Source organism: Prosopis cineraria, unplaced genomic scaffold (assembly GCF_029017545.1).
Source record: "Prosopis cineraria cultivar Desert tree isolate PC_DT_omini unplaced genomic scaffold, ASM2901754v1 PC2, whole genome shotgun sequence".
Lineage (NCBI taxonomy): Eukaryota > Viridiplantae > Streptophyta > Magnoliopsida > Fabales > Fabaceae > Prosopis > Prosopis cineraria.
In genome coordinates, this window is record NW_026555333.1 from 45390698 (window position 1) to 45402867 (window position 12170).

Below are 12170 nucleotides of genomic sequence, written 5' to 3' on the forward strand. Positions count from 1 at the left end.
TTCTTAGCAACCAAACAAGACCTTGAAGTTTCAGAGATTCCCAACCAATATTTTAGGGCCAATTTCTTTCGTTAACCGTGGTTAGATCACCGTTGTTGAGATTACACGTGTACAAGTTTGAATATCTTTTAACGAGTAATCTTGTTGATTGATCATTTGAAGAAAGGTCATCTTAATTATAAAAAATGTTAGGATTAATTAAATTGCGTGTAACATATCTCTGTTAGTTTCCAAGTATTCCATAAACATTATCTTGTACGTATTCATACACACACACATATTCAACTAATTTATTCATATAGTCATTTTTTAAATTAAACTTTTATGCCGTACTGTTTATAAATTTGTATCAGAATACATCAAAAAAGCCCAACAATAATATTCATATCTTTTTCAATATAATCAGATATTCATATCAAAAAGTTGATCTCTTATTGGTTGAATGGAGAATCAATTAAAAGTATATAAATCCTATTTAATAGTTTAATTAAGTTATTTTTATAGAAAGACTAGCATATCTAACATGTTTCATTGAAACAAAAAAAAATGTTAAAACTCGTAAGTGTAATCCAAAAATTTAATATATGTTCAATTTTATCTCTATTAAATATATCAATTTAATAATAAATTTTATCTCAATAATATTTAATGGAATAAAAGAAGAAATACTTATGACAAAAAGTCAATGATATATCTCATAAATTAATAATAGGATCAAAAAATTTATTCTCTCAGCTTTATAATACTTATTTTTCTAAAATATAACAATTTAATCATAATAATTGGAACTCCATGCAAATATATACAACGGGTGAGCCAAGATTATAAATTGATGGAAAGGATTCTAAAGTTGAAGAGCAAGTAGAAGAAAAGAATGTCAAGGTTGCAAAAACTTTTTGACATTATTCCAAATAGGTCCTTTCTTGGCATCGCAGAAAAGAAGACTTTGTGGGTCTTCATCCCAAATTCTTTGCTTCTGTCTCTAACCCAACGCTCCATTACGAGTATACATATAGTTATCTTCTTCATCTATAGATCTCTATATATAAGTCATCACCTTCCAAACCACGTACACTCTCTCATCTCTGCAAAGCTCCTAAACTCAAGTTTCGTATCAGAAACACAGTTTCTCATCATTCCTTACACATTATGGGTGTCGTTGGAACAATGGCCAGACATTTGGATACATTAGTAGGGTAAGTACTGTGCTCATCATCATCATCTCTTTCTTACATCGTTTTCCCCTCAGATTAAAGCCATCTCTATTAACAAGCACATATGATAACATTCCACGTTTTTTTTTTTTTGGGGGGGGGGTAATAACAGGCCAGGAGTGATGCTTCTCTATCCCTTGTAAGTAATATAAATCATTTTACAAAATTAATATATATAAAAAATAATAAGAATGAGTTTGTATATGACAATATATTAATTGAAATGAGCAGATATGCATCCATAAGGGCGATAGAGAGTCCTTCAACATTGGATGATCAGCAATGGTTAACATACTGGGTTTTGTACTCATTCATAACCCTCTTTGAGCTTTCTTTTCACAAAATCCTAGCTTGGTACGTACCCCTTATTCCTTCCTCCAAAACTAGTTCATATAAATGTGAGTGAACTTGAGCCTATATGGGAATATATACATGATTATAGGTTTCCGTTGTGGTCGGTGGTGAAATTGGTGATATGCATGTGGCTGGTTCTGCCAATGTTCAACGGAGCAGCTTACATATACGAGAATTACGCAAGAAAGTGGCTCAAGAATATGCAAACACTTGGCTTCGATGCTGCTTCGTCTTCTTCTTCTAAATATCCGGAGGTGCTTCAAATGATGACCTTCGATGCAAGAAAAGCTGTTGAACATTACATCGATGCCTATGGCCCTGAGTCCTTCGAGCGAGTCATCAGAGCTGCTGAGAAAGAAGCAAGAAAGCACTGAACATTTAATCATCACTCATTCTACATATATCTCTGTGTATTGATTAGTCTATTTTGTGATTTAATTGGTTTGTGTTTGGCTTTGAAGATAGAGTGTTTGTTAATTCGGAGTTTGTAGTTCGATTATTCTGACTTTAATGATTTATCAACTTCAACGACCTCCCTTAGTGTCATGAAAATCTGAATAGTATGTTCATTTTCTGATTTGAAATATAGAACTTGAGGGAAGAATGAAGTTTTAATTCTTCTATTTTTGAACAATTAACAAACTTCAATTACAAGTTGATTTATCCATATTTATTTATTTATTTATTTTCTTAACACTCTGGGTGAGGGAGGAAAGCTTCGAAATCCAAGGAAACTGTAGCTTACAATGATTAAGAATAGCAGAATGGGTGGGACCGTTGAGACAATTTCACCCTTTATGTGTGTGGGTTTGTGTTGTAAACATTATTCCAAACATCAATCCTACCCTCTCACCAATAATATTTTATGATGAGACGTGAGTTACATTATTTATTAAGTGAAATGAGAATTACAATATTCATTAATATTACTGGTAATGAGTGCACCTTCCAATAATTTTTATTTATTTTGATTTAATTACTTAATTCTTACTCCCTCCAGTAAAAAAAATAAAATATTTTTAATTAATCTCACTTCTCAAAATAATTACTTATATTTAAACTAATATTATATTTTTATATTTATTCTATTTAATAAGGTGTTTCACTATAAAATAAATATAAAATAATTTATTCATTACAGATACTTTAAAAAAAAGTCAATAATTATATCTTAAAATTAAAATACTAAAAATATTTTATATTTTTTTAAACAGGTAGAGTAATATCAAATATTGTCAAATTAAATTCAAGCTTGATTAACTCAACCAAAATGACTCCTCCAATTATGATTTTTTTTAATTCAAAACAAGTCCCCTTTACTCAACTAACTATAGTTTCTCTTGGATATTAACGTCGATGGATGATTTTATAAATCCCTAATAACGAGAAAATACTAGTACCTTGAATCTAAAAACATAAAAGAATGTCTCAACTTATTAAAAGCTTCAACAAATATAAATATAAATCTTAATGAAATCAAGGAGAAGCAAAATCACTTCGCATCGAGAACAATAAATGTGTACAATATATTCAACAAAAGATTGAGAGAAAAGAGATATAGCCATAAAGTTCATGAATGCATAAATACAAATGGAATATATATCAATCCCAAACACATCTTTTTGCATATCTTTTATATCTAAATACATGAATTTGTACGCAGTGGTAAAACAAATGCAATTTAAAAATTTTGTGGAGCCTGACTTGCAACCAACAAGCAGAGGAAAAGAAATTAGCAGCATTGGCCTTAGAAACAAACTAGATTCTTTTCTTTATATTTTCGCAATGTCTTCCGTACTCGTTAGGAGAAAGATCTTATAAACAGGTTTTTAATTGCTCGAAAATCAAAAATTTTCTTGTACATCATATGAACGTTGTATCAATTTTATATGTCAAGCTCTTCATTAAAGTATTAAAAAACTCAAGCAGAGTCAGGAGATCCAGAAAAAGCACAAAAACTCAAGTGGTAAGTATCCAAATCTTCCTCATGTACTCCCAAAAAAAAAAGAAAAAGAAAAAGAAAAAAAGAGCATCATCATCACATTGTTACTTGGTGAACAAAGAAATGCCCATTGCTGAACGAACAAAATGCTGGATGGAAGAATCATATCAAATTTCCACTAGATTCCGTTATGTTTAACAAGTGGGCGCATGTGAAGGCAAAACTGAAGTTATATATGTATAAATATATATATGTATGATATGATGATTTCCACCTAAAATTCGTATATTTTCGTCAATGTTCTCCGAAAATCTAGATCCTTATCATTGTCAGTAGTAGCAGCAACGGGAATGGCAGGACTGTTCGGCCTTGATTGATCCTGATTTGGAGATGGTTTAAGGATATGCCTGGTAACTGGACTTGGTCTCCCAGGACCTGAGATTTCCAAGCTCAGATAACTTTTCGACATTACATTTTGAGCTTCATTGAGGCAACAGAATTTACTTCTTATACCATCCCCTTGTGGATCAACTTCAGCAGTTCTTGTGGTCCTTCGAAATTCACAGCTTGAGCTCTCTTGAATCGAACCAGGCACACCATTTAAATTCTCTTGCACTTCTACATTATTAAATTTCATCAGTTTTGTAGATCCCTGGAGATGAGCTGCAGGCCTCTTCCTAGCATTGTTACACGAATGATGGTCATTTGTTGTCCTGGCTTCTAAAATTACTCTGTCATTGACCATAGTTTTGTTTCTACAACCAGTACGTATAGTTGAGGAAGGTTTAATGGCAGGCGTTCGAGGAAGAGGGGGATGTTGAACAGCTGAAGCTGGACTAATGGGTGTCTCCATGTGACAGTAATTTACCGGTGAACAACTTGGAACTGAGAAGTGATTTACAGGTGTAGGGAACCTACCTCCCCATTCGGTATGAGATGAGGTCCACGGCAGCCTTTCATGTGTGAACAGCCATGGTGGTGAGCTTCTATTGGAGCTCTGAAACCAGGATGTTTGGGCATGTTCTCCAAAAGCTGGCTGCACCAACGGAAATTCGAGAGCAGGTTTTGTTACAAGAGGGAATTTCTTCCTGTCATAGAGGTCACCACAGCTTTGACAAGCATGCTGGCTATAATTGCATGTAGCAAGTCGTGCCTGTAAGTGAGAGCCAAGTCCTTGGAATTCAAGTCCAGATACAGACTGCTCTGGCGAGTCTTGAGGTGCCCTATTAAATGCTGCACGTGAAGTATGAGCATGACTTAGAGTGTGCGAATAAGCAGTTTTTCTGAATCCTTGGCTTCCAGTTTGGGGTACATGATTAGTTTGTAAATCAAGAAACGGCTGAGGAAATTCAAACTCTGGATCATTCATCAATGCGCTGCTTTCCAATGCCTGTCTGCTTTGAATTTTCACTGACTGTGCTATGTTCTCAGACGATATTTGTAATGGTGAACCAGATAAGTAATCGTGCTTAGAACATGTCTCCAAAAGGGAATTTTCTAATGCAGAATCTGTAGAAGAATGCCTTCTTCTGGATTGCTGCTCAGCCCATACATCTTCCTCAAATTTGTGTACGTGTACCTCCTCTTTGATTCTTCTACCAATGGGAACGTCTTTCCCCATCAATCGCATTGTTGGTTGGGTGGAACTTTGTGAACTAAGATCTGAACCATTTTTCAGAGGAATCATCTCATTTCGCTTATGGTTCTGCGCCTGGTCATGTTGATTCTGTTCAACGAAAGGGTATTTTATGGGGTTCAACTCCGAATCAAGTGGGAAGACAAACTGATTGGGACTTCCATAAGTACTGAACTGGTGTATATCTGCTCTCCCACTACATTGCAATTCTGTCACACCTAACCTGGCTGGGTAATGAGGAAATTTGTTTACACTATCTTGTGACAGTGTCTTCTGAACAATCTGACTCTCATTAATGCTTAAATATTCATGGCTACTTCCATAGGCAATGTTGTCAAAGAGAAATCTGCTGGGAGAACTTCTTAACATGCTTGAGATCTCTGACTGGTTGATCCCCCTTTTTCTTTTTGCGCACTGCGGACTGAAATTAATTGGCTCACCTTGAGAATTGAGTGGCAAACTGATGTTCTCATCCTTGCAGCTATTTGCTGAAAACATGCGAGACAAAGGTCTATTGCTCAAAGTTTGGCTATGATCTCCATATGTTTGTGATGGAAAGAGAGAATTTTCACTGCCTTGACTATATTGAGTGTAACACAATAAAGAAGGCTGCATAAATGTCCTTGTGCTTGCATCAGAGTTCGTTGCAGAAACCTGATGAGTTGAATTCCCATGATGATCCATGGATTTTCCAGGGGAGCTGTAAGCTCCAGAGTCACCCGCACTAGTATTTGTACCAGAAATGTTCCCAGCCTGATGTGCAGAAAGAGATCCGGAAATTGAAGATTGTGCAGAACAGTGTACTGCAGTTGTGTAGCCTCTATCAAACAGGTGTAAATTATCATCATCAGGTACCACCTCTCTCGATGATTCAGTCTTCTCTACCAAATGCTTTTTCTTCTCTGAATCAGCACATGACCTCAAAATATTTTTTGGAAAAACTAGTTCAGGAGAAGTAGAAAACTGTTTACTTTCAACAATAGAACAAACCTCTTTTCCCCCGTCCATATTAAAGGCCAGGTTGTCATCTTTTCCGTTTACCTCCAAACTTGTATCTTCATCACTTGTTGATGATTGCTCCTTTACTGATGAAGCAGCATGTCCGTCTGGCGAAAACATCCTTTCATCCGACGAGCTTCTTTTTTTCGAATCAAGCATGTTATCTTTATTAGAGAACGTCACATGCCTGGCTGATATTTGCTCTTGGACATCGCAAGGTTTGTCTTCAATATCATCCTGAACATTGCAGCCACTTGATGCCTTTCCAAAAATGTGTGTTGAGTAATTTTCAAGAATAACTTGTTGGGGAGGCACTGCTACTTGCTTCTTTACAACAGATGCATGCTTCAGACTTGCTTTCTTTGTATGTACAGATGCAATGATGTCATCAAGTGCAGCTCTTTTATCACCAACCATACCTTTCTGTTTTCTGGCACTCTTGGCTGGGGTTTTCACTTTTCGCTTATAAGCATCTTCCTGAGACAGACAAGTTTAACAAAATTATAGAAGCTACATTAGAACTCAATCTCAACTAACTGTCAAAATTGTAGGCTACATTTAAGACTCATTGTTTAAAGACAAAATGATCCATCGTGACTCAGATTACAAGCATCCAAGAACAGGAATGCAATACAGCTCTGCAGCTTGGACATCAGTTCCATTTGCAATGGAAATTCTGCTACATAGGATAAAATAAATATTTACAATATTCAAAACCAAAGACAACACCCGATCAATCAAATTATAAGGATGTACAAGGTTGTAGGCGAAAAATATATGTTCCACAGACAGTTGCTACAAATTACTCATTCTGATTCTTATTACAAGACTTACCCATGGTCCTTAATTCATTAAGATCTTTTTTATTTCTTGTGAGCATACTGAAAGCAAAGCATAATTTCCTCCAGGTATGAGGGAAAAAGTTATACCTACTTCCAACTAAATTACTACATACACAAAGGTTAAAATTTAAATTTCCAACCACTTACTTAAATAATGAATGCCTCTACCACTTACACTAGGCTAAGTTGGTTAATATAAAATCTTCTATCTAAACATTAATTCTCTTTTTATAAATGTTCTTTGCTTTGATGTTCCCTAATTAACTAAAGAATCTGATTTAACTAATGAACTTCATTGAGGATATTTTTGAAACTTTAAAACCATTAATTTATTTAACTAAATTCCTCAATCCATGTAAAATTGTTAATATGTCCTTGTAGGAAATGTTTATATATATTGACTGCATGGAAGAAGCCATCAATCTAATAATATTTGATGTATTTATTATGAAGAGATAAATAAATCCATATATTACAGTAGTTTGTTATTCTTAAAAAAGGATCAAAACCATTCTCTTAGAATAGGACACAATAACAATAATTAATTAAATCAAATAACAGTAACGAATATGCCTCAGGCAATGAAAAAAATAGATTTAATTGACTGGTCAACAATATATTGAAGGAATTCAGGCTAGTTCAAAAAGCAATCAAGCCATCTAAACAAACTTAGACTCCAAATTAAAGTGACTTAATTTTGAACGGTGTATTCTCTTTTAACACGCTTATCTTTTTCTTTTTTTTAATGTTATCAAATAAAAAATTGTTATTCAAGCATTCAACGATTCATGATCATAATGAATATGAATAGTTTCCATATTCACTGTTAAAATTAATACACTTAAGACTTTAATTGATATTTTATCATTAATTATTATTTTAACATCCTTGCATGCAATCTGGATCGTGTAAAAAACAATGAGATATAGTATGATGCTATTATTATTTAATGTCTTAAACATTTATAACAGTTACAACTTACAAGTAGCTATCATTAGAATTTGGCAGGCATGTGCACAGATTTTGTGTGAGATTAATTAAAAACGTCAGTACTCTTAAATTGCAATATACTAGCAAGATAATATAGATATTAAAATTAAATCTAGTAACATCAATATTTAATATGCCATAAATCTTTTGGTGTCGACTTCCTAAAAATGGATATACAGAAAAATTGTCCAACTTATGGGATGCGATGCGAGGTAATGCGTGCAAGCACGGGGGGGAAAAAAAACGGGAAGGCATTTCAGTTACCACATCTTGGAAAATATTATAAAGATTTTTAAAAAAGAATCTTACTCTTGCTTGAAAAAGCTTTTAGCTGCAAAGGCAAAAGCTTATAAAACTTTATTGCGAAAAAAAAAAAGGCTTATATAACCTGCTTGCATCAGATTTAAAACAAAAAAGTTTAAATGCTTATATAATCCTACGATTATGTATAGATAAATATAAAGTTAACGTATTATATACACTAGTAATGGAAGCTTATGCTAATAATATTTATATATTATATTCTACAAGAGGTCCGAAATATACAATTTTTTTTAATATTAGCAAAGGGAATATTAAAAGGGAAATTTCAATTCAGCTCCTTCTATTTACGACAATTATAATCAAACATAAAGGAGTGAATAATGGCCACAATTTGGACAAAACAAGCAATTTAGGGAATTAGATTTTTTGTTCCAAGCAAACTAGATGAAATTATTTCTAAAATGTAGATGTGAAAAAAATACTTTCAGATTGACAATTTATAAGTTGTTTAACATATCAACCTAATGTAACCATGTACATCCATCTACTTATAATATATATATATATATATATATATAGGGAGAGGGAGTTAAGAAATAAGAAATTAATTCAAATCTTGTAATTTTACTAAAACATGAAAAGCATTTTAAGCAAGTAGAATATTGCAGGATGAGAATATATTATTCCTCTAATTATATATGTTAATATACTGAAAGCTAAAGATATCAATTTGAACAACAAATCATCTATTTATTTGAAACTCATAAGTTTCCATATAAATGAATCTAAATCTAAAAATTCAAATATTCAAAACAAAACGAATTATTTAATTATCATGTCACAAATAAATAGATGATAAGGATGAATATCTACTCAAAATATGCTTAAGCTTTTTTTTTTTTTGGGCCAACCTATCTATTTATACTTACGCACAATCATTAATCCTAAACTGTTGGCAAAAAAATCATTACTCCTATACTGAGCGCATCCAGGTAATCCATATCAAGAGACTACTTCATGATCGCTCGCGACAGAGAATGAAATCGATATCAAAAGGGGCTCGCATTTACTATCCGATATGACGCCAACTATACCGTGATTAGATAATCCATTGATCATGACTCGCGATCGTGAAGGTGAAGGGCACTGCCCAACTAACTTTAATGGATAACGTCCATGCGATGACAATCCACAGCACCACTCAAAAGGATCAGTACATAGTTTCGGATGGTTTGGCACATCTCCTACCCAGAGACATTCATCGAACCGATTTACCATGTAAAATATGAACTTTTGAGCGTACATACGTGTCCTTTCAAGTCCAATCGATCGACTTGGTAATTAAATGATCTCTAAAATTCTCAACATTCGGTGTGGCTAAAATAAACTCCATATATCGTTCCTCGATGCCTAATCATGTGTATCCGAGACACTGACATCAGAAATTATGAGAAACTGTCGATCTATACACATGGCCCATATGATAATAACTCACCCCCACAACTTATCAACAGTAAGAGAGCAGGAAAAGTGGAAAACCCACTCATCAATAGGCTCATGGCACTCAACTAGTCAGCTTCCAGGCAGCCTGCAGTACTGATAATACACAGGTTACAGCTGGAGCAAGCGACACGCCTCGCGGACCCCTTCATTAGTCGTTGATCCCATTCCCGCATGAAGCCCTAACCTTAATTACCTCGACTTTGTTAACTTTTTCCTTGTCATACCGTATTTTGGACAAGTACTAAACCAAATACCCCTCACTTTCCTCCACAAATGATTAGGTCTCTCTAAACTAGCTGTTATCAAGCAGTAAGTTCTTCCAGAAAAGGCATATACTTAAGGCTAGAAAAGCTTTGGTATGGCATAAGCATCTTTATCAACACAAGACTACGGCACTTGTTATCATTTCATGGCATAAAATTCATGAATGGCATCCTTTGATCCCATGAATAAGCTGAAAATCAAGAAACTATTATGTACTTATCTCAGTCAGATTGGTAATATTTCATGAGATATAAACCACGTACGTACCTTCTTTGCATTTAACCCGTTGTGGAATTGCTGCTTCTTTTTATTTTTATTCTGATTCACAGTCTCCTTATCATTGTTCGGAGTTACGGTACCACCACTATGCTTTTCCACCTTCCTTTTCCTCAGCTTCTTTTTCCATCTTCTTTCCATCTTTTTCTTTTTCTTGTTTTTATTCCTCTTGCTATGAGTTGTCGCAAAGACAGCAGAAGCAGAAGCAGCAGCAGGCCTACTTGAATCATCACCAACATCAGATCTCTCTTCCTCCTCCTTTTTGTCAATCTCAATCAACTCATTACTCTTGGCTTTTATCTGAGGCGCCACCGTGAGAATCTCAGCAATTGACCGCTTCTTCGCCGCCTTGGGTTTTGATGGCTTAAAATTCATCCTCATGTGCCGTCGTTCTTCCCTCATCGCTTGCGCAAGACAACCGTCGATGTGCGCGTTAACTGCTGTCACCGTTGCCGCATTGAAAGCTCGACAAACAGGACAAACCATCTCCAATTTCTCTTCCTCCCTCCCACGTTCCTCATCAGATTTTGCCATTTCGTTTTTTTCATTTCTAGAACTTTCACCTTCCGACTGATTAGACCTCAGCGCTTCAAGCTGCCGTGACCACCACCGGAACTTGGTAACCTTTATTGATACCTCATCTGGATTCCTGCTGAACGGCCAGATTTTGAACAGAGTTTCTATCCGCGGCTGTTCCACCTCCATCTCAAAGATCTCCGCGATGGACCTCTTCTTCTTTGGCGCCTTCGATTTGGGCTTCAAACTCATTATTTTCATCTGCCGCCGCTCCTCCCTCATCGCCTGTGCAAGACATCCGTCGATGTGAGCATTCACCGCCGTGAGTGTCGCTGCGTTGAAAACTCGGCAAACCGGACAAACCATGTCCAATCTCTCCTCCTCTGCGCCAACAGACTTCTCCGATTTCAGCGATTCACTTTCGCTTATGGAAATTTCACCATCCGGCAGTTGTTTCTCAGATATTCCGCGATCATCGTGATCGGATCTCACGGCATCTAGCTCGTCGGACCGCCGCCGGAACTTGGGAACTGTCATGGGAGGAAGACAGGACTTCAAATCTTCCTTAGATACGTCACCGGAGCTAGTTATACTAAAAGGCCAGCATTTCAACACGTCAACGGACCTCATCTTGAAGGTATACTCTCTGCACACCGAATAAAAAACCGGAAACAGCAAAAGTCACAGTCACAGTAGAACAATATATCTCCTCTACTCGTTGGCTCGTAGCAGAAAAAAGGTAAAGATTCAAAGGTTGAAAGCGGGAAAAAACCAAATAAATGAACGGATAAAGAAAAGAAAAAAGAGGCATAGAAGATATACCTAATGGAGAATCCATCGAACGGAAAGGCCATGATGATCGAAGAGCGACGGACAGAGAATGGGACATGAAAGATGGTGAAGAAGAGGGAGAAGCACAGAGAGAGAGAGAGAGAGAGAGAGAGATGAGAAGAGCGGTGAGTAGATAATAATGCTTCGAGCTCGATGAGGGTGGAGGGGTTAAGGAAAGAGAAAGGAGTAGGGACTCCAGACCCTAGAGTGTGTTTTTCTGTAGAGGTTTTTTTATTTCCTCAATTTATGACTGAAAGCGACGTATGAGAGAGGGAGAGGGCATGGAAATCTATTATAAAATTACGAAATTTTTCAGACATTTACACGTGGATGGAAGAAAATTGTTTTTTAAAATATCAAATTCACATTAAAAATGAATTATAAAAAATTAATCTAACTGGCATAGAAGAAAATTGTTACATGGCTTTGTTTAAAAGATAATTACTACTTGCACCATTCAGTGATTTGTTGAAAGGTTGGATTTTTAATATTTTAAAATATAATTACTATTTTTTTGAAATATTTTTGATAAATAAATT

General features: G+C 35.3%; 2 protein-coding genes across 2 annotated transcripts; one reads left to right on the forward strand and one right to left on the reverse strand.

The window, feature by feature from the left end:
- Positions 1–1060: 1060 nt before the first annotated feature.
- On the forward strand, positions 1061–2169 carry LOC129298892 (HVA22-like protein f). Its single transcript, XM_054937339.1, has 4 exons — positions 1061–1196; positions 1327–1353; positions 1446–1568; positions 1657–2169. The coding sequence occupies exons 1-4, from the start codon at positions 1150–1152 to the stop codon at positions 1940–1942; spliced, it is 483 nt and encodes a 160-aa protein (XP_054793314.1). The 5' UTR covers positions 1061–1149; the 3' UTR covers positions 1943–2169.
- Positions 2170–3728: 1559 nt separating this feature from the next.
- Positions 3729–11796, reverse strand: LOC129303425 (uncharacterized). The gene is made up of 3 exons (XM_054942721.1): positions 11623–11796; positions 10276–11446; positions 3729–6622 (listed from the first exon to the last, which is right to left on the reverse strand). The coding sequence occupies exons 1-3, from the start codon at positions 11652–11654 to the stop codon at positions 3785–3787; spliced, it is 4041 nt and encodes a 1346-aa protein (XP_054798696.1). The 5' UTR covers positions 11655–11796; the 3' UTR covers positions 3729–3784.
- Positions 11797–12170: the final 374 nt, after the last annotated feature.

Bases quoted from the DNA above. Each gene is read 5' to 3' on its own strand.
- LOC129298892 (XM_054937339.1), top strand. From the start codon at position 1,150: ATGGGTGTCGTTGGAACAATGGCCAGACATTTGGATACATTAGTAGG. The intron at 1,354-1,445 runs GTAAGTAATATA...TGAAATGAGCAG, and splicing joins GTGATGCTTCTCTATCCCTT to ATATGCATCCATAAGGGCGA. The intron at 1,569-1,656 runs GTACGTACCCCT...ACATGATTATAG, and splicing joins TTTCACAAAATCCTAGCTTG to GTTTCCGTTGTGGTCGGTGG.
- LOC129303425 (XM_054942721.1), bottom strand. From the start codon at position 11,654: ATGGCCTTTCCGTTCGATGGATTCTCCATTAG. The intron at 11,447-11,622 runs GTATATCTTCTA...TTCGGTGTGCAG, and splicing joins TTCGATGGATTCTCCATTAG to AGAGTATACCTTCAAGATGA. The intron at 6,623-10,275 runs GTACGTACGTGG...TGTCTGTCTCAG, and splicing joins ACGGGTTAAATGCAAAGAAG to GAAGATGCTTATAAGCGAAA.